General features: G+C 38.9%; 1 protein-coding gene across 14 annotated transcripts in view; it reads left to right on the forward strand.

Annotated features, from left to right (window-relative positions):
• The window catches only part of METTL25 (methyltransferase like 25), a 142,421-nt gene that overhangs the window by 12,436 nt on the left and 107,913 nt on the right, over positions 1-22,072 (forward strand). For 11 of the 14 annotated variants that reach the window (XR_015163464.1, XR_015163462.1, XR_015163463.1 and 8 more), the window contains exons 2-4: positions 9,654-9,818; positions 10,301-10,407; positions 19,583-20,170. Coding sequence is in view for 10 of the 14 variants with exons in the window: in XM_086398892.1 (XP_086255018.1) it covers positions 9,654-9,818; positions 10,301-10,407; positions 19,583-20,170 (860 nt within the window). In the remaining 4 variants the exon portion in view is untranslated. The remainder of the gene's footprint in view (positions 1-9,653; positions 9,819-10,300; positions 10,408-19,582; positions 20,171-22,072) is intronic. The other 3 variants (XR_015163465.1, XM_086398896.1, XM_086398897.1) reach the window with 1 other exon arrangement.

A 22,072-nucleotide genomic window follows, 5' to 3' on the forward strand; every position in this document is an offset into this window, starting at 1 on the left:
CTAGAATCCAAACGTCCTTTTTCCCAGCAGGCCTTGTATTTAGAAACTGTATTGGTCATTGTTACAAGTTCTTCTCTAGTAGCCTATATGGTACTCCGCCTAATGTTTGAGTATTTTCTACCCCCATATTTTTCTAACAAAGTCCCAAGTGTCATGTTAGGAGGCTCAGTTACTTAGTCTGGATGTAGTGGTTTAGGAGTTGTCTACTGTATTCTAGGCTGTTTTTGGATGAGTGTATATGTACACAAATACATATATACATGTAAGTATATGTCTGGTTTGGTGGTTTAGTCACTAAGTCGTGTCCGACTCTTGCAATCCCATGGACTGTAACCTGCCAGGCTCCTCTGTCCATGGGATTCTCTAGGCGAGAATACTGGAGTGGGTTGCCATTTCCTTCTCCAAGTATATGTGTGTGAATATTCTCATATTTGTACACGTGCTTATGATTCCCTGATGGCTCAGTGGTAAAGAATCCGCCTGCTAATGCAGGAGACATGGGTTTTGATCCCTGGGTTGGGAAGATAACCTGGAGGAGGAAATAGCAACCTCCATTTTCTTGCTGGGAAAATCCCATGGACAGGAAAGCCTGGCAGGGCTCACGGGGCCACAAAGGGACTGAGTCCCTGAGTACACACACACACACGTATGTGCTTATGTATGCGTGTGTTCCTTAAAATATTGTAAAATAGATATTTGCCCCTATTTTATAGATGCAGGTGTCAAGTCTTATAACGGATAAATAGATTACTCATGGCCATAGAGGGAGAGACAGTCTGAGAACCAGAATTCACACCTAGTTCTTGCTTATTCGTGTACCCATTCTAGTCATTGAGTGCCTGCTATGATAGGAAATCATTCGAGGTTTCCTCAGGACACAGCAATGAACAAAGATCTGTGTCCTTTAGCATATTGCTATGTCACATGATGATAAGTACTATAAAACACTGATGAAGATCAGTGAGGAATGAGAGCTGAGAGAAGTTGCAGCTTTAAATAGGGTTGTCAGAGACGTTTTCACTGAAATGGTGACATTTGAACAGAGACTTGAAGGAAAATATCTGAGGGAAAATGGTATCAGAGGAAAAAACAAGAGGAAGGCCTGAGTAAGTGCATCCCGTGTGACATCTTGAAAGATATATTTTTTACTTATTTTTATTTATTTTTTATATACCAAATCAGTTTCCTAAACTGCTGTTGTTTTGTAAGTTGTTTTTATTTCCTTCAAATTAAACTATGAAAATGGTCTATTAAATACTGTGTATTTACTCTAAGAAATATTAGAGTAAAAACTGATTTTCCTAGTTGTATAAATAATTAAATGTAAAAATGCTTTTGAAATTGTTCCATGTACTTTATACATTCATTGTGATGTAATGTTGGCACAGTAAGGATATGCATATCAATTTCTTGTTAATTATATCATACTTTCTAAGAGCACGGTTTAGTCTTGAGATAACATTTTTTTTCATTTCATATGCAACCATAAATTATGCTGGAGCTTTTGTAAAAAGTTTCCTAGCACATAATTGAGTAACATATATTGATTTATTTTAAAAGGCCACAGTATATATTCTCTTTCTGTCTTACATAGATTATAAGGTTATGGGTATATTTAAGCATTCATAAAATTTAATATACCCCATGTTTAATTTTCATACTTCAGCAAGACAGCTTTAACTTTTGATTGAAGTCTGGTAAACAAGTATAAAAGATTGAAGCCTAAAGTCAACTCTTGTGGAAATGCTTTCAAATGTGTAATTAAACTTGCATCAACTTTAAATTTCCATTTTAGGAAACATGTAAAATTCATCTCAACCAACACTGAGCATTGTGCTTTGGAAGTTTTATTGCTAAGGAAAAAAAAAAATTACTATTTCGGTAACAGTGGTGGTGTTAATAGAATCTGAAACGTGGCAGTGATGGGCAAGTTAAAGGGGGGCGGTTCCAAATGCAAGACATTGTTCCATTAGGATTAATGGGTGACTGGATATGTGGATTGAGGGAGCAAGGAGCATTGATGATGTAAAGATTTTTAACGTCAGCACTGGGTGACTGATGCCAGTGTTAAACAGGAGAGGAAATAGGAGGAGGGGAAGTTTTGGTGAGCATAAGAAGGTTCATTTCAGTTTGGGGCCTTTTGAATTGGAGACATCGGTAGGTCATTATGTAGCAGTGAGTCCATAACATTTCTATTGTAATAAGAGGGCACTGTTGATGTCTTCCTGAAAGTCTGGACCATAGGAAATTTTCAGGCTGTGTGATTATAACAGTCGTGACCTTTGCCCTAACCCTTATAACACAGGTAAACGTCAGAATTTAGCACATAGCTGCATTTTATCTTACCTCACTTTTCTAAATGTTCTAAATCACTTTTGTCTCCCCTTGCGATGGTGAACATCAGGGCTGAGATGAGGATTTATGCTCTTCCAACCGGCTTGGCAGTACTCTTGAAGTCTTCATAGTGGCCTCAGTGATGACTGCTACCACAGAATCTTAGAATTTCTTTCTCCCAGTGTGCCTGGTGGTGCCACAGTAGTAAATGCACTGAGGAATTGCTTGCATCTATCCATTCATTCATTCCCTACTTACTGAGTACCTGCTGTGTGCAAGGTGTTACAGCTTTCCACCTAGGCGTGAAACAGTGGGGTGCTTAGTTTGCACAAACAGAAAACCACAACAGCATCATAAAAACGTTTACTTTTCAGGGACTTATCAGTTGTTTTATATGTAGAAATTACTCTTTAATGTCTTAATCTTGAAATCACTTGTGGTAAAGAGGAAGCTATTGGGGGGAGTGAGGACAGTGAAATGATTAAGAAGATAAAATGAGTTTGAACCTATCTTAAGATATTACCATTATTGATCTCTGCCAGAGGGAATTCTTGTTAACTTATTCTGACAGATCTGCCCGGAACTTTTTTAAATGCTGTCTTTCCTGAGTTTGTTTCTTGTCCACCCAACTCACCACTGTGGCATGTTGATTGAATGTGGGAACACAGCCTTGGCCCACATGCCTTGCTACTTAGTGTTTGTGGGAACCTGGCTAAATTGCAGCCCCTCTAAGTGTTGATTTCTTCCTCTGTAAGTGTGGATAGGAGCACAATATAACTAGCTGATAAGTCTTTTCCATTAAATATCAATTGTTTGGCACAGCGCCTAAGAGGTAGTATATGTACAATAAATGTTAGCAGTAATAGTGATGAGATAATTGTGAATCCTAACTGTCCTCTTAAAAGTGCTAGGTAATAGTGTAGTAAAATATCAGACATTTAGTTTTGAAATTTTATTTATATTAAAATTATATATTCATTGATTGTTTCTATTTTATTTCTAGCTTTGAAACATTATTATTTATTTCTCTACTTTGAGATTTTCATAATCCAACATGTGTATGTATAACCTTTCTTTCCTTGTACATTGGTCTCTGCTGTAAAAAAAAGTACTCAGAGATATCCTGATCTCATATTTAATAGAATTAACTTCTCCCTTGCCTCTTTGCTGTTTTTGCTCTCTCATGCCCAAGTCTTGTAAGACACTTCTGTCTTGTAAGAAACTTGTGTCTAATCTGTCTTGTAAGAAACTTCTGTGGGTGGACAGAAAAATAAGAGTAGATAAAAACAAAGCATGTAATAAAGCAGAGCAGATAATTCCAGTAGAGGGAGATATTGGCAAAGTAATCAAGCCACATAATATGCAGGTGCAACAGGCATCAAATTTAAAAATGAAGCTTTTCTTGGGTACAAAGTTTAACTAATCAAGAATTAATTAAATAACAAGTTGAGTAACACTGTGGTTTCTGTTTTGCTAGTTGCCAAACCCAAGCTCAGTATACAGGTACCTGGGAATGCACTATGCAGATGCAGACACCATTTCTATCCCAATGGACTTACTGTTTCAGAAATGGCAGTGAAGGTGACCGTTGATACCTCTCTTTCTCCGAATCTCTAAACATCTTAAATAATGGAAGTTACAGGTTGGATCATTTGAAAACAAAGTCACAAAAGCTTTATTTTCGTAACTCAAAAAAATTTTTTCACAGATTTCTAGATTATCTGAATAAACTGGTGTAGCCTCAAACAACAGGACTGAATCAGAACACTTTTTTATATAAGTAAATTAATAAAAATTTAGTCTCTTTGCAGTTTGGATCTCCAAATTTCTGAAATTACTAAGAGGCCTATAATTAAAAACAAATTAACGGGATTAATTTGACTTGGATGGGAATTTTTTCATATATTTTCAGTAGGATTGATTCAGTAGTTAAATTGCTGTGAACATTTACTTTTCCAACAGAAACATCACATTTCTTTCTGTTGGCAACCTTGTCCAATAACTGACTACTTTAATAGTCCCTCTGCACTCTGAGATTTAATGCTCTTATTTCTATCACACTCTAAGAATTTGTAGCCCTGGTACGTAGGGATGTTGAGACTGCCCTTAAAACTGAGACTCACTTAATAGTTGACTGAGTTTTCCCCACTGTATCATGCCTAAATATTGTGATGTAGATTTTATTACTTTTGGCTGCATTAGTAAATTCAGTTTGTAAAATGTCCAAAGAACTTTATATAATATACAAAATGTATTTAAAATAAACTTGTAGTAATCTTATAGTTTAAATTTCTACTTAATTGCTTCAGAAATGGAGATTATACATCTCTGCTAATTTTCTTGTTAATTTAGTAAATATTGCTAGTAATACTATCAACTTATAGATATTAACTTTCAAACAGTACTGTCTTAAACATGTAGTTTTCAGTTAGCATTCTGTAAACCCTCATCAGTTTTCTTGCTTTTAATTTTTGCCAGGAAGCATCATTGCTTTTCATGTTTAAATAGGTTTTTATAATTTCATAGGTAACTTTGGAGGATCATCAATGCTAGAAAAAATTTCATAGCATATATTGCGGTTTGTCTGGTAGAACCTAAGTTGTTCCCTAAATTGCACCATGCTTTTGTGAAGTGATCATTTTAAATATTTTATTTAACCACTAGATGTGTTTTTTGATTATTAAAAATATTTTTTTGGTAAATGGACTTGAAAATGAACTACTCTATCCAAAGAGTTTCTTTGAGCTACTGCCTATAAATCAGAATGCTTTTTTTGAAAAAACTTTGAAAAATAAATTAACATGCATTAAAAGTGGCTATAGACAAATGAAACTGAACAAATAAAGAGCAAATCTATATTATGTGTGTTCGTTGGAATAGGCAAGATTATGCTGCAGTAATAAACCTAAAGACTCAGTGACTGAAAACAGTGATGTTTATTTTTCATGTATACTGACTGCATGTTCCTTGTAGTTTGACAGCAGCGATGTCTTTCTTGTCATCTCTTGGGGACTCAGGTTGAGGGAGGTTCTATTTTGACATGTCTTTACAATTACAGTTCTAGGCAAAGAAAGTATAGTGAATTTTTTGATGTTTTTAAAACTTCTGCCTGAAAATGGCATAGTTCAATCACCTTAGTGAGATGCAGCCACATCTGAGTTCAATAGGGTGTATGATCCTCACACAGAGAGGGACACGGGGTGTTTAAAGAGTGGTGGTTTGCTCTGCTAAAGCACTGGGCAGCTATCAGTAGTTTCTATATGAAGTTTAGACAACGTCTGCTGTAAACTGACATTGGGAGAAAATGAACAGTTTTTACATAATCACATAGTCATAACCTGATTAATTTTAGAACTATATTGAGAGTTTATTGAACAAACACACATGCACACACATACAAAAACACCACTCATAGGTCTACATGGTCCAGTGAATCAGGGTGCAGGGACTTTTTTATAGTAACATTTATACCATTAAAGGGCTTCTTTGATAGTTCAATTGGTAAAGTATCTGCCTGCAGTGCAGGAGACTTTGGTTTGATTCCTGGGTAGGAAAGTTCCGCTGGAAAGGGATAGGCTACCCACTCTGGTATTCTTGGGCTTCCCTTGTGGCTCAGCTGGTAAAGAATCTGCCTGCAATGAGGAAGACCTGGGTTCAGTCCCTGGCTTGGGAAGATCCCCTGAAGAAGGGAAAGGCTACCAACTCCAGTATTCTGGCCTGGAGAACTCCATGGACTGTAAAGTCCACGGGGTCACAGGAGTCAGACGTGACTGAGCAACTTTCACTTTCACCATTGAAAATATTGCTGTTGTTCCACCTGCAGTGTGGACAGGGTGTAACAGCATTGGATGGACTACCTTCTTTAAATATATGGTTGTATGTCCGCCAGGATCATTCATAAATCTAATGACCATATTTCAGTTTAGCATGGTTTTAAATGTTTTTCTTTCCTTCTTTCTTTTCTTGGTTTTTGAAAGATCAACAACAAAAATACCAAATTATATGTGGAATCTAAGTATATATGTGTATAGTGTATTATGAGAAAACTAGCTGCTACAAATAAATAGCTAATAGTTTAAATAATAAATATAATGGAACCATTAGTGGTATTTTCAAAACTCACACCAAAATGAAAATGTAATTTGTTGTAAGATCAATGTTTTTCATTTTTTTATAGTTTTTAAAAATTTATTTATTTTTAATGAAAGGATAATTGTTTATAGTATTGTGTTGGTTTCTGTCATACATCAACATGAATTAGCCATAGATATAAATGGAGAGGCTCTATACAGTCAGCAAGAACAAGACCAGGGGCTAACTGAGGCTCAGATCATGAACTCCTTATTGCAAAATTCAGACTTAGATCGAAGAAAGTAGGGAAAACCACTGGACCATTCAGGTATGACCTAAATCAGATCCCTTATAATTATACAGTGAAAGTGACAAATAGATTCAAGGAATTAGATCTGGTAGACAGAGTGCCTGAAGAACTATGGACAGAGGTTCGTGACATTGTGCAGGAGGTGGTGATCAAAACAATCCTCAAGAAAAAGAAATACAAAAAAGCAAAATGGTTGTCTGAGAAGGCCTTACAAATAGCTGAGAAGAGACAAGAAGCAAAAGGCAAAGAAGAAAGGGAAAGATATATCTATCTGAATGCAGAATTCCAAAGAATAGCAAGGAGAGATAAGAAAGCTGTCCTAAGTGATCAATGCAAAGAAGTAGAGGAAAACAATAGAATGGGAAAGATTAGGGATCTCTTAAAGAAAATTAGAGATACCAAGGGAACATTTCATGCAAAGATGGGCTCGATAAAGGACAGAAATGGTATGTACCTACAGAAGCAGAGGGTATTAAGAAGAGATGACAACAATACACAGAAGAGCTATATGAAAAAGATCTTAATACCAGGATAAACATAATGGTGTGATCACTCATCTAGACCCAGACATCCAGGAGTGCAAAGTCAAGTGGGCCTTAGAGAGCATCACTATGAACAAAGCTAGTGGAGGTAATGGAATTGCAGTTGAGCTATTTCAGATGCTAAAAGATGATGCTTTAAAGTGCTGCAGTCAATATGCCAGCAAATTTGGAAAACTAAGCAGTGGCCACAGGACTGGAAAAGGTCAGTTTTCATTCCAGTCCCCAAAAAGAGCAACACCAAGGAATGTTCATACTACTGCACAATTGCACTCATCTCACACGCTAGCAAAGTAATGCTCAAAATCCTTCAAACTAGGCTTCAAAAGTATGTGAACCGTGAACTTCCAGATGTTCAAGCTGGATTTAGAAAAGGCAGAGGAACCAAAGATCAAATTATCAACATCCATTGGATCAGAGAAAAAGCAAGATAATTCCAGAAAAACATCTACCTCTGCTTCATTGACTATGCCAAAGCCTGTGACTGTGGATCTCAACAAACTGTGGAAAATTCTTAAATAGATGGAACTACCAGACCACCTGCCTCCTAAGAAACCTGTATGCAGGACAAGAAGCGACAGTTAGAACCTGATTTTGAACAACAGACTGATTCAAAACTGGGAAAGGAGTACGTCAAGGCTGCATATTGTCACCCTGCTTATTTAACTTATATGCAGAGTATATCATGCAAAATGCCAGGCTGGATGAAGCACAAGCTGGGATCAAGATTGGTGGAAGAAATATCAGTAACCTTGCATATTTGATGACGCCACCTTTATGGCAAAAAGCAAAGAGAAACTAAAGAGCCTCATGATGAAGGTGAAAGAAGAGAGTGAAAAAGCTGGCTTAAAACTCAACATTCAAAAAATGAAGATCATGGCATCCATTCCCATGACTTTATGGCAAATAGACTGGGAAACAATGGAAACAGTGAGAGACTTTTCTAGGCTCCAAAATCACTGTGGACAGGACTACAGTCATGAAATTAAAAGATGCTTGCTCCTTGGAAGAAAAGCTGTGCAAACCTAGACAGCATGTTAAGGATCAGAGACATTACTTTGCAGCAAAGGTCCGTCTAGTCAAAGCTATGGTTTTTCCAGTAGTCATGTACAGATGTTAGAGTTGAACCATAAGGAAGGCTGAGCTGAAAAACTGATGTTTTTGAACTGTGGTGTTGGAGAAGACTCTTGAGAATCCCTTGGACTGCAAGGAGATCCAACCAGTCCATCCTAAAGGAAATCAACCCTCAATATTCACTGAAAGGACTGATGCTGATGCTGAAGCTGAAGTGCCAATACTTTGGCCACCTGTTGTGAAGAGCTGACTCATTAGAAAAGACCCTGATGCTGAAGAAGATTGAAGGCAAGAAGAGAAGGAGACGACACAGGACAAGATGTTTGGATGGCATCACTGACTGAATGGACATGAGTTTGAGCAAGCTCCGGAAGATGGTGAAGGACTGGGAAGCCTGGTGTGCTACAGTCCATGGGGTAGCATCAGATCAGATCAGATCAGTCGCTCAGTCGTGTCCGACTCTTTGCGACCCCATGAATCGCAGCACGCCAGGCCTCCCTATCCATCACCAACTCCCGGAGTTCACTCAGACTCACGTCCATCGAGTCAGTGATGCCATCCAGCCATCTCATCCTCTGTCGTCCCCTTCTCCTCTTGCCCCCAATCCCTCCCAGCATCAGAGTCTTTTCCAATGAGTCAACTCTTCGCATGAGGTGGCCAAAGTACTGGAGTTTCAGTTTTAGCATCATTCCTTCCAAAGAAATCCCAGGGCTGATCTCCTTCAGAATGGACTGGTTGGATCTCCTTGCAGTCCAAGGGACTCTCAAGAGTCTTCTCCAACACCACAGTTCAAAAGCATCAATTCTTCGGCACTCAGCCTTCTTCACAGTCCAACTCTCACATCCATACATGACCACTGGAAAAACCATAGCCTTGACTAGATGGACCTTTGTTGGCAAAGTAATGTAGTCAGACACAACTGAGTGACTAAACAACAGCAACATGCATATGTCCCTTCCTCCTGCCTATTACCCCTTCCCAGCCCTCTAGGTTTTTAGAGAGCCCCAGTTTGAGTTCCTGAGTCATACAGCAGATTCTCCCTGGGCACCTGTTTTACATATGGTAGAGTATGTGTTTTCATGCTCCTCTCTCCATTTGTCCCAGCCTCTCCTTCCCCTGCCCCTGTGTCCCCAAGTCTGTTTTCTGTCTGCATTTCCATTGCTGCCCGGCAAGTAGGTTCATCAGTACCATCTTTCTAGATTGCATATATGTGCACTAATAGACAATATTCGTTTTTCATTGACTGTTTTTTAAATCTCCAACCAATTAGCTAGTATTTACTTATTTTGTTGCCAACATTTCTCTTTGTATCTTGATTTTTTTAGATGTTACTGATTTTCCAAAAATATTTTGTGAAACTTCCCAGAAGCTGGTGAATGTGGAAGCATTTGCTCTGGCTGCAAAGTATTATTCTGTACAAAACTTGGGGATATGTACTTCTTTTGATCAACTTCTTGTGGCCCTTCATGGAAATCAAAAACAGAAAACTGGTAGGTGTGTTTGTGTGTGTGTGTGTGTTTCTTAGGCATTTAGAAGTAATATACTATTCATATATGTCTGTATTTCCAACGTGTTCTTAATTTGTTAGACCTTGTATCATGAGCCCTGGTAGACTTACCTGTTCTAAATGAATTGATTTTCTTATGCACCATATTAAACAAACAACTTAGTTATAAATCTCCGCATTTTTTTTCCATCATTGTAGACTAGTTATCAGTCTTTCCCTTTGTAGTTAATTGTTTTCTATTTCAGGGAACATTTTTAATAATGTTATATGAGTCTTTTTCATTTTTTTAATTCAAATTTGATTCATAACAGCTAAACTAGTAGATATCTATCATATAGAAACCACAATAGGATCTCTGTATTATTTTCATATTTAATTACAGAAAACATGATCATCAACTGATGCTTCTTACCACATTTTATTTCTTTAGTAGCAGTATGTTAATTTTGTTTTATTTTTGTTCAGATGAGAATGTGAAACTTGATGAGTTTATGAATTTGAAAAAATCTCACGAAGTTCAGGCAATGTCAGAACTCATCAGCAGTATTGCTGAATACTGTGGAATAAAGCAGGTAATAAGAGTATTTCCCTATATATTCTTGTGTTAAAATTATTACCATTTTGAGGGGTATCATTCAAATTTCCTTTTCTACTGTCCTCGTCTAGTCTTTAAAACATCATTAAGTAATAGCTAATGTGAGATACATCACATCATTTCTGATCCTTTAAATATGCTCTCACTACACAATACACTGCAATTATAACCCATTTATACTAAAAAGAAGATATGGCTATTAATATTTTACTACAAATTTCACTCTTTTCAGAGTGGATTGAAGCTCTGGTAGTTTTCTTATGTTGTAATTCTACCTTGAAGCAACATTATGAAGATGACTTCCTGCAGAATTGTTCACCACTAGGTGTTCCCACAGAGAAGGCGATGGCACCCACTCCAGTACTCTTGCCTGGAGAATCCCATGGCGGAGGAGCCTGGTGCACTGCAGTCCATGGGGTCGCACAGAATTGGACACGACTGAAGCAAATTAGCAGCAGCAGCAGCAGCAGCAGGTGTTCCCAAGGACCTGGGGTACCAAGCTGTGGTCAGGGGGCATCTGCCTCATTATTGTAACACAGAGAAACCTGGATTCTTTCATAGTGTCAGAATCATAATGCATTCCTATTCTCAAAAATAGCCTTTGTGAAAGGTAGTAATGTCTGAAAACAGATGCTAAAATAAAATCAGTGATTGACTATATTGGCCTATAAAAATAGTCATTTTTCTTATCCCTACAAGAACATCTAGGGGGTCATGGAGGACTTTCCCTTCTTCAGTTTTTAAGAGGTGTTAGAATCTTTTCCGTGTATTCATCCAGACTTCTAGAGAGTGAGGATGGTTAGAAAATAATCACTGCTTGAGCCAGGCTTACAGAACCACTTATGGCAACATAGATCTTGAGGGTAGGAACTAAGGCAAGAGCTGAGGCAGTAGTTTTAAACCTTTTCTCCATGTGTCATGCCCAAGCAGTACCTGTCAGGATCAGTAACAGGCTCACCATGATGGTGATACCCAACCAGAGTAAAGGGGGCAAGTACACAGTAAAACTTAACCAGCTGCTGCTGTGCTAACATATGAAGGAATATTCAGATCAGATCAGTCGCTCAGTCGTGTCTGACTCTTTGCGACCCCATGAATCATAGCACGCCAGGCCTCCCTGTCCATCACCAGTTCCTGGGGATTACTGAGTCTCACATCCATCAAGTCAGTGATGCCATCCAGCCATCTCATCCTCTGTCGTCCCCTTCTCCTCTTGCCCTCAATCCCTCCCAGCATCAGAGTCTTTTCCAATGAGTCAACTCTTCGAAAGAGGTGGCCAAAGTACTGGAGTTTCAGTTTTAGCATCATTCCTTCCAAAGAAATCCCAGGGCTGATCTCCTTCAGAATGGACTGGTTGGATCTCCTTGCAGTCCAAGGGACTCTCAAGAGTCTTCTCCCACACCACAGTTCAAAAGCATCAATTCTTCGGTGCTCAGCCTTCTTCACAGTCCAACTCTCACATTCATACATGACCACAGGAAAAACCATAGCCTTGACTAGACGAACCTTTGTTGGCACAGTAATGTCTCTGCTTTTGAATATGCTATCTAGGTTGGTCATGACTTTCCTTCCAAGGAGTAAGCGTCTTTTAATTTCATGGCTGCAGTCACCATCTACAGTGATTTTGGAGCCCAGAAAAATAAAGTCTGACACTGTTTCCACTGTTTCCCCATCCGTTTCCAATGAAGTGATGGGACCGGATGCCATGATCTTCGTTTTCTGAATGTTGAGCTTTAAGCCAACTCTTTCACTCTCTACTTTCACTTTCATCAAGAGGCTTTTGAGTTCCTCTTCAGTTTCTGCCATAAGGGTGATGTCATCTGCATATCTGAAGTGATTGATATTTCTCCCGGCAATCTTGATTCCAGCTTGTGTTTCTTCCAGTCCAGCATTTCTCATGATGTACTCTGCATATAAGTTAAATAAGCAGGGTAACAATATACAGCCTTGACGGACTCCTTTTCCTATTTGGAACCAGTCTGTTGTTCCATGTCCAGTTCTAACTGTTCCTTCCTGACCTGCATACAAATTTTTTTTAAATTTAATTTTATTTTTAAACTTTACATAATTGTCTTAGTTTTGCCAAATATCAAAATGAATCCACCACAGGTATACATGTGTTCCCCATCCTGAACCCTCCTCCCTCCTCCCTCCCCATACCATCCCTCTGGGTCGTCCCAGTGCACTAGCCCCAAGCATCCAGTATCGTGCATTGAACCTGGACTGGCATCTCGTTTCATACATGATATTTTACATGTTTCAATGCCATTCTCCCAAATCTTCCCACCCTCTCCCTCTCCCACAGAGTCCATAAGACTATTCTATACATCACTGTCTCTTTTGCTGTCTCGTACACAGGGTTATTGTTACCATCTTTCTAAATTCCATATATATGCGTTAGTATACTGTATTGCTGTTTTTCCTTCTGGCTTACTTCACTCTGTATAATAGGCTCCAGTTTCATCCACCTCATTAGAACTGATTCAAATGTATTCTTTTTAATGGCTGAGTAATACTCCATTGTGTATATGTACCACAGCTTGCTTATCCATTCATCTGCTGATGGGCATCTAGGTTGCTTCCATGTCCTGGCTATTATAAACAGTGCTGCGATGAACATTGGGGTACATGTGTCTCTTTCCCTTCTGGTTTCCTCAGTGTGTATGCCCAGCAGTGGGATTGCTGGATCATAAGGCAGTTCTATTTCCAGTTTTTTAAGGAATCTCCACACTGTTCTCCATAGTGTCTGTACTAGTTTGCATTCCCACCAACAGTGTAAGAGGGTTCCCTTTTCTCCACACCCTCTCCAGCATTTATTATTTGTAGACTTTTGGATCGTAGCCATTCTGACTGGTGTGAAATGGTACCTCATAGTGGTTTTGATTTGCATTTCTCTGATAATGAGTGATGTTGATCATCTTTTCATGTGTTTGTTAGCCATCTGTATGTCTTCTTTGGAGAAATGTCTATTTAGTTCTTTGGCCCATTTTTTGATTGGGTCATTTATTTTTCTGGAGTTGAGCTGTAGGAGTTGCTTGTATATTTTTGAGATTAGTTGTTTGTCAGTTGCTTCATTTGCTATTATTTTCTCCCATTCTGAAGGCTGCCTTTTCACCTTGCTAATAGTTTCCTTTGATGTGCAGAAGCTTTTAAGGTTAATTAGGTCCCATTTGTTTATTTTTGCTTTTATTTCCAATATTCTGGGAGGTGGGTCATAGAGGATCCTGCTGTGATGTATGTCAGAGAGTGTTTTGCCTATGTTCTCCTCTAGGAGTTTTATAGTTTATGGTCTTACGTTTAGATCTTTAATCCATTTTGAGTTTATTTTTGTGTATGGTGGTAGAAAGTGTTCTAGTTTCATTCTTTTACAAGTGGTTGACCAGATTTCCCAAATTTTTTCAAGAGGCAGATCAGGTGGTCTGGTGTCCCATCTCTTTCAGAATATTTCACAGTTATTGTGATCCACACAGTCAAAGGCTTTGGAATAGTCAATAAAGCAGAAATAGATGTTTTTCTGGAACTCTCTTGCTTTTTCCATGATCCAGCAGATGTTGGCAATTTGCTCTTTGGTTCCTCTTCCTTTTCTAAAACCAGCTTGAACATCAGGAAGTTCACGGTTCACATAAGGCTGAAGCCTGGCTTGGAGAATTTTGAGCATTACTTTACTAGCCTGTGAGATGAGTGCAATTGTGCGGTAGTTTGAGCATTCTTTGGCATTGCCTTTCTTTGGGATTGGAATGAAAACTGACCTTTTCCAGTCCTGTGGCCACTGCTGAGCTTTCCAAATTTGCTGGCATATTGAGTGCAGCACTTTCACAGCATCATCTTTCAGGATTTGGAATAGCTCAACTGGAATTCCATCAGCTCCATTAGCTTTGTTTGTAGTGATGCTTTCTAAGGCCCACTTGACTTCACATTCCAGGATGTCTGGCTCTAGGTCAGTGATCACACCATCGTGATTATCTGGGTCGTGAAGATCTTTTTTGTACAGTTCTTCTGTGTATTCTTGCCACTTCTTCTTAATATCTTCTGCTTCTGTTAAGTCCATACAATTTCTGTCCTTTATCGAGCCCATCTTTGCATGAAATGTTCCCTTGGTATCTCTGATTTTCTTGAAGAGATCTCTAGTCTTTCCCATTCTGTTGTTTTCCTCTATTTCTTTGCATTGATCACTGAAGAAGGCTTTCTTATCTCTTCTTGCTATTCTTTGGAACTCTGCATTCAGATGCTTACATCTTTCCTTTGCCCCTTTGCTTTTCGCTTCTCTTCTTTTCACAGCTATTTGTAAGGCCTCCCCAGACAGCCATTTTGCTTTTTTGCATTTCTTTTCTATGGGAATGGTCTTGATCCCTGTCTCCTGTACAGGGTCACGAACCTCATTCCATAGTTCATCAGGCACTCTATCTATCGGATCTAAGCCCTTAAATCTATTTCTCACTTCCACTGTATAATCATAAGGGATTTGATTTAGGTCATACCTGTATGGTCTAGTGGTTTTCCCTACTTTCTTCAATTTAAGTCTGAATTTGGCAATAAGGAGTTCATGATCTGAGCCATAGTCGGCTCCTGGTCTTGTTTTTGCTGACTGTATAGAGCTTCTCCATCTTTGGCTGCAAAGAATATAATCAACCTGATTTCGGTGTTGACCATCTGGTGATGTCCATGTGTAGAGTCTTCTCTTGTGTTGTTGGAAGAGGGTGTTTGTTATGACCAGTGCATTTTCTTGGCAAAACTCTATTAGTCTTTGCCCTGCTTCATTCCGTATTCCAGGGCCAAATTTGCCTGTTACTCCAGGTGTTTCTTGACTTCCTACTTTTGCATTCCAGTCCCCTATAATGAAAAGGACATCTTTTTTGGGTGTTAGTTCTAAAAGGTCTTGTAGGTCTTCATAGAACCGTTCAACTTCAGCTTCTTCAGTGTTACTGGTTGGGGCATAGACTTGGATTACTGTGATATTGAATGGTTTGCCTTGGAAACGAACAGAGATCATTCTGTCGTTTTTGAGATTGCATCCAAGTACTGCATTTCGAACTCTTTTGTTGACCATGATGGCTACTCCATTTCTTCTGATGGATTCCTGCCTGCAGTAGTAGATATAATGATCATCTGAGTTAAATTCACCCATTCCAGTCCATTTCAGTTTGCTGATTCCTAGAATGTCGACATTCACTCTTGCCATCTCTTGTTTGACCACTTCCAATTTGCCTTGATTCATGGACCTGACATTCCAGGTTCCTATGCAATATTGCTCTTTACAGCATTGGACCTTGCGTCTATCACCAGTCACATCCACAGCTGGGTATTCTTTTTGCTTTGGCTCCATCCCTTCATTCTTTCTGGAGTTATTTCTCCACTGATCTCCAGTAGCATATTGGGCACCTACTGACCTGGGGAATTCCTCTTTCTGTATCCTATCATTTTGCCTTTTCATCCTGTTCATGGGGTTCTCAAGGCAAGAATACTGAAGTGGTTTGCCATTCCTTTCTCTAGTGGACCACATTCTGTCAGATCTCTCCACCATGACCCGCCCATCTTGGGTTGCCCCACGAGTATGGCTTAGTTTCATTGAGTTAGACAAGGCTGTGGTCCTAGTGTGATTAAATTGACTAGTTTTCTGTGAGTATGGTTTCAGTGTGTCTGCCCTCTGATGCCCTCTTGCAATACCTACCATCTTACTTGGGTTTCTCTTACCTTGGGCGTGGGGTATCTCTTCATGGCTGCTCTAGCAAAGCCCAGCCGTTGCTCCTTACCCTGGATGAGGGGTATCTCCTCACCGCCGCCCTTCCTGACCTTCAACGTCGTATAGCTCCTCTAGGGCCTCCTGCACCCGTGCAGCCGAAGCATACAAATGAATGGGAAAAATAAGCAATTTACTGATGACTACATATTTTATGGTGCCATTTTTAAAAAGCTCTTAAAGAAAATAATGGTATGTTCTTAATGCAAAAAAAATACATGCAAAAAAAAAAAACCATTAAAGAAGCAAGGGAATCATACACAATAATCTGATAATAGTTGTTAACCTCTGGTAGGGGATGGAGAAGGAAATGGCAAGCCACTCCAGTGTTCTTGCCTGGAGAATCCCAGGTACAGGGGAGCCTGGTGGGCTGCCGTCTATGGGGTCGCATAGAGTCAGACACGACTGAAGTGACTTAGCAGCTGGTAGGGGAAACAGAGAGATAAGATATGGAAAGGAACACGGTTATATGGAATGTAATTACTAACATACCCATCCCTAGTTTGGCTGGTGGCTTCATGGGTATAGCAGATGCTACTGGATGCCTTATTCAAATACTATTGGGCCTTACCACATCATGGTGGCCCGGCTACTTTCTACCTGGCAATTGCTGTATTTCTTTCCCTGTGGATTTTTCTCTGTGTGCTGAAGTATGGCACTGCCTGCATACACATTCTGGGGATTAATTCCTCCCTGTGTGCATCCTTGAATTAATGACTAATGCAAGTTAATTAAAAAATACATCAACTCCCGGACTTTCCAGGTGGCTGACTTTGAGGTATGTGTTCTACACTGGTTGTCTGAGTTTTCCAGTGGGATTAAACCCAGGTTGTTCTAAAGTCGTATTTTGCCCACAAACACACCTTTTGTTGGGCTGCCTTCCTTTCTCTTTTTTTCTTCTCTATTTCCCTAACAGTGTTTTCTTTACCTCCCAAATAAATCACTTATACTTAAATCTTTGATGGGTATTTGTTGTTGTCCTTTATAGCTTTTCATTTTGACTATACTTATTTATTTATATGAAATATTATATAATAAATAATTTTAAATTGATAAAACAAATTAATTTCTAAAGTGCAGAGAAAAAATTTGAAATAGCGTGTTTCACGTTGTTCTTCAGTCGCCCAGTTGTGTCTCATTGTGACCCCATGGGTTGCAGCACGCCAGGCCTCCTTGTCCTTCACCATCTCCCAGAGTTTGCTGAAACTCATTCATTGAGTCAGTGATGCCATCCAAACATCTCGTCCTCTGTTGCTCCCTTCTCCTCCTGCCTTCAGTCTTCCCCAGCATCAGGGTCTTTTCCAGTGAGTCGGCTCTTTGCATCAGGTGGTCAGAGTACTGGATCTTCAGCTTCAGCATCAGTCCTTCCAGTGAATATTCAGGGTTGGTTTCCTCTAGGATTAACTGGTTTGATCTTCTTGCAGTCCAAGGGACTCTCAAGAGCCTTCTCTAGCGCCACAGTTCAAAAGCATTAATTCTTCAGCTCTCAGCCTTCTTTACTGTCCATCTCTCACATCCATACATGACTGCTGGAAACACCGTAGTTTTGACTATACAGACCTTTGTGGGCAAAGTGATGTCTCTGCTTTTTAATACACTCTCTAGGTTTGTCATAACTTTTCTTCCAAGGAGCAAGCATTTTTTATTTCATGGCTGCAGTCACTGACGCAGTGATTTTGGAGCCCAAGAAAATAGTCTGTCATTTTTCCATTGTTCCCCCTCTATTTGCCATGAAGTGATGGGACCAGCTGCCATGATCTTAGTTTTCTGAATGTTGAGTTTTAAGCCAGCTTTTTCATTCTCCTCCTTCACCCTCATCAAGAGGCTCTAATTTAGTTATTCTTTGCTATCTGCCATTAGAGTGGTATCATTGGCATATCTGAGATTGTTGATCTTTCTCCTGGCAATCTTGATTCCAGCTTGTTAGTCATCCCCCGCCCGGGCATTTTGCATGATTAACTCTGCATAATAAGTTAAATGCAGGGTGAAAATATACAGTCGTGATGTATTCCTTTCCCAATTTTGAACCAGTCCGTTGTTTGATGTATGCTTCTTGTCCTGCATACAGGTTTCTCAGGATCCTGGTAAGGTGGTCTGGTATTCCTGTCTCTTCGAAAATTTTCCACAGTTTGTTGTGATCCACACAGTCAAAGGCTTTAGTGTAGTCAATGAAGCAGAAGTAGTCGTTTTCTGGAGCTCCCTTGCTTTTCCTCTGATCTGATGGATGTTGGCTATTTGGTCTCTGGTTCCTCTGCCTTTTCTAAATCCAGCTTATACATCTGGAAGTTCTCAGTTCACATATTATTGAAGCCTAGCTTGAAGGATTTTAATCATTACCTTGCTAGCATGTGAAATGAGTGCAATTGTATGGTAGTTTGAACGTTCTTTGACATTGCCCTTCTTTAAGATTGGAATGAAAACAAACTCCAGTCCTGTGGCCACTGCTGAGTTTTTTAAATTTGCTGACATATTGAGTGCAGCACTTTAACAGCATCATCTTTTCAGATTTGAAATAGCTCAACTGGAATTCCATCATCTCCACTAGTTTTGTTCATAATAATGCTTCCTAAGGCCCACTTGAATTCACACTCAAGGATGTCTGGCTCTAGGTGAGTGACCACACCATCATGGTTATCTGGGTATTTAGACCTTATTTTGTATAGTTTCTGTTGCGTTCTCACCACATCTACTTAATCTCTTCTGTTTCTGTTGAGTCTTTGTCATTTCTGTCCTTTATTGTGCCCATCTTTGCTTGAAATGTTGCATTGTATCTCCAGTTTTCTTGAAGAGATCTCTGGTCTTTCCCATTCTGTTGTTTTCCTCTAATTCTTTGCATTTTTCATTTAAGAAGGCTTTCTTTCCTTGCTATTCTCTGGAACTGTACATTCAGTTGGGTGTATCTTTCCTTTTCTCCTTTGCCTTTCACTTCTCGTCTCTTCTCAGCTATTTGTAAGGCCTCCCCAGACAAACACTTTGCCTTCTTGCATTTCTTTTTCTTGAGGATGGTTTTGGTCACCACCTCCTGTACAATGTTAGGAACATCTGTCCATAGTTTTTCAGACATTCTGTCTACCAGATCTAATTCCTTGAATCTATTTGTCACTTCCACTGAATAATCATAAGGGATTTGATTTAGGTCGCACCTAAATGTTCTAGTGAAGAAAGACAATTTTATCTTCAATATTCATCTTTTACATCTTTTTCTTGACTTATTATTACACTGCTTAGAACTTCTCTTAAATATTGAATAAAAATGATGAGTTATTTGTTTTTAATGGGATCAAAAATTAAAATAGAGTAAAGCATAACAGGTTGTATAAATTTTACAACCATCCATTTACTTGCTTTTTAAAAAAATTGAGATTGCTCTTGTCGTCTAACTGAAATCCCTTTGATTCATTCTGATTTTCTTTAGATAATTGACCTGGGTTCTGGAAAAGGCTACCTAAGCTCCTTTTTGTCCTTAAAGTATGGCTTAAAAGTTTATGGAATCGATTCCTCAAATACTCGTGGAGCTGAGGAGAGAAACAGGAAACTGAAGAAACATTGGGAAGTCTATGGTAGGCGGTCAAAACCAGATGTCAGTGGACTGGCATTACAGACAACGAAAGAAAGGAAAGTGCAAGATGAAACTAAAGCAGACATTGAGGGAATATGTAACAGCAGTACTGCAAGTCAAGAGAAGCCACCAGCCTCAGACTTTTTATCAGAGTTTTCAGGTTCTGTGATTTCTGACATCAGAAGACAAATGGAAAACCTAAAGGTTTATTCACACCGAGAGGAAAATTTGTGTTTTGAAAATGCCTTTTCTCTTAGAGACCTTTTGCCTGTTAATGCCATAGAACCTAATTCCTCATCCCAAATACCTAAGAGAAAAATGTCTGAAGCAAGTAAAGAGAGAAGAAAAATTACTTTGAAGTCAAATGAATCAAATATATATTCACCTTTAACATCTATTATCACTGCTGATTCGGAACTACATGATATTATTAAAGATCTGGAGGTGATTTCAGTTTTGAATTCTGTAATTTGACTTATGTAAAGGCCCTTAAACATAGAATTAAATTTTAATATTAGCTGCATATCTTATTTGATTACATTAATTGAAAGAACCAAGAAAATAAAAATTCAGGTTTTCATGATTTCCATAGATACCAAAATCTGATAAGAGTACAAATCTGACAATCTGACAATTACAGTTTTCCAGAATGGCGTGCCCTTGCCCTCCCTTCATTTTTAATACTGAATTAAACATAAGTACAAATACAGAAGCTAGTTAGATAAGTTCTCCTTATGCAATTGATGGATTTTTCAAATTCCACTCCAAGAAAATTCTTACATTTCGTTTACATTTGGAGTAAAGATGTATCTAGGGCAATATTGGGCTTCCCTGGTAGCTCAGCTGGTAAAGAATCTGGGTTAGGAAGTTCTCTGGAGAAGGGATAGTTTACCCACTCTAGTATTCTTGGGCTTCTTCGGTGGCTCAGATGGTAAAGCATCCACCTGCAATGCGGGAGACCTGGGTTCAATCCCTGGGTTGGGAAGAACCCTGGAGGAGTGCATGGCAACCCACTCCAGTATTCTTGCCTGGAGAATCCCATGGACAGAGGAGCCTGGAGGGCTAAGGTCCATGGGGTCACAAACAGTCAGACATGACTAAGCATGAGCACAAGGGCAACATTATGTTTAATGTTAGAGTTGGTAACCAAAATTTCAATTTTATTGAGCAAGAGTAGCTTCTGAATTCTTAAAAAATTTTGAACTTTTTCTAAACTACAAGTATGTTGAGTCATATAATGTTGGAAAGATAATGTATCTTAAAGGCAGCATTGTATGTTACACAATATTAGAGGAGTTTCTAGAAATCATTTGGCCTAACTCATTGTTTAGAAATCAAGGTAGCCTTTGAAGTTATGATATTCTGCTACTGCTACTGCTAAGTCACCTCAGTCCTGTCTGACTTTGTGCGACCCCATAGACAGCAGCCCACCAGGCTCCCCCATCCCTGGGATTCTCCAGGCAAGAACACTGGAGTGGGTTGCCATTTCCTTCTCCAGTGCATGAAAGTGAAAAGTGAAAGTGAAGTCGCTCAGTCGTGTCTGACTCTTTGCGACCCCATGGACTGCAGCCTACCAGGCTCCTCCGTCCATGGGATTTTCCAAGCAAGAGTACTGGAGTGGGGTGCCATCGCCTTCTCCGTATGATATTCTACTCTTGTTAAATTTTTGAAAAGTCTTCCCTAAAGAATGAATAAACAAAAGACCCTAGAATTCTTTATAAATTTAAATCCTTGTTTGGTTGCTGACCAGTGTTTTAGTACTTTGTCATTTTAGAGTGGGAAATTTTTCTTTTTCCCAGGTATTTTTGTATTTCATTAATTGTAGAAAACTGGTTAATCCTCATTAATTGTTTTTCCTATATATGAAATCAGTAATTAAGTTACAGCTTAACCTTCTGTTGGGGTTAAACAACCCCAGTTACTTTAATTTGACTTCAAAATATATACACTTTTAGTGCTTATTACCATTTATTTTTGCTTTTAAGAGTCATCTGAAAAGTATACGATCAAAACTGTATGCAAGCTTTTATAATAATTTGCTGATAAAATATATGGTGGAAAATTGTTTCTTGGGTCCTTAGTGAAGCAGTAATTTAATAACCAAAACTGACCAATACCTCTTATCCTTCCCATTCCCCATTGCACAACACACATGCAGTTCTTAAATATTTTGCTATTAGGATACTATGCTAATTGCAGATTTTTGTTTGCTACCTGCTGATATTATTAACCAATCCTGTATAATGAATACAGTAAAGAATGAGGTTAAATGTTTTTGTGTTGTCTTTAGGGAGAGCTAAGCTTAAAAAGAGAGATTTGTACCTCTATGATCTACCCTTAATTAGC

Source organism: Bos grunniens, chromosome 5 (assembly GCF_055505025.1).
Source record: "Bos grunniens cultivar Pamir isolate PY7600 chromosome 5, Bosgru_T2T1.0, whole genome shotgun sequence".
Lineage (NCBI taxonomy): Eukaryota > Metazoa > Chordata > Mammalia > Artiodactyla > Bovidae > Bos > Bos grunniens.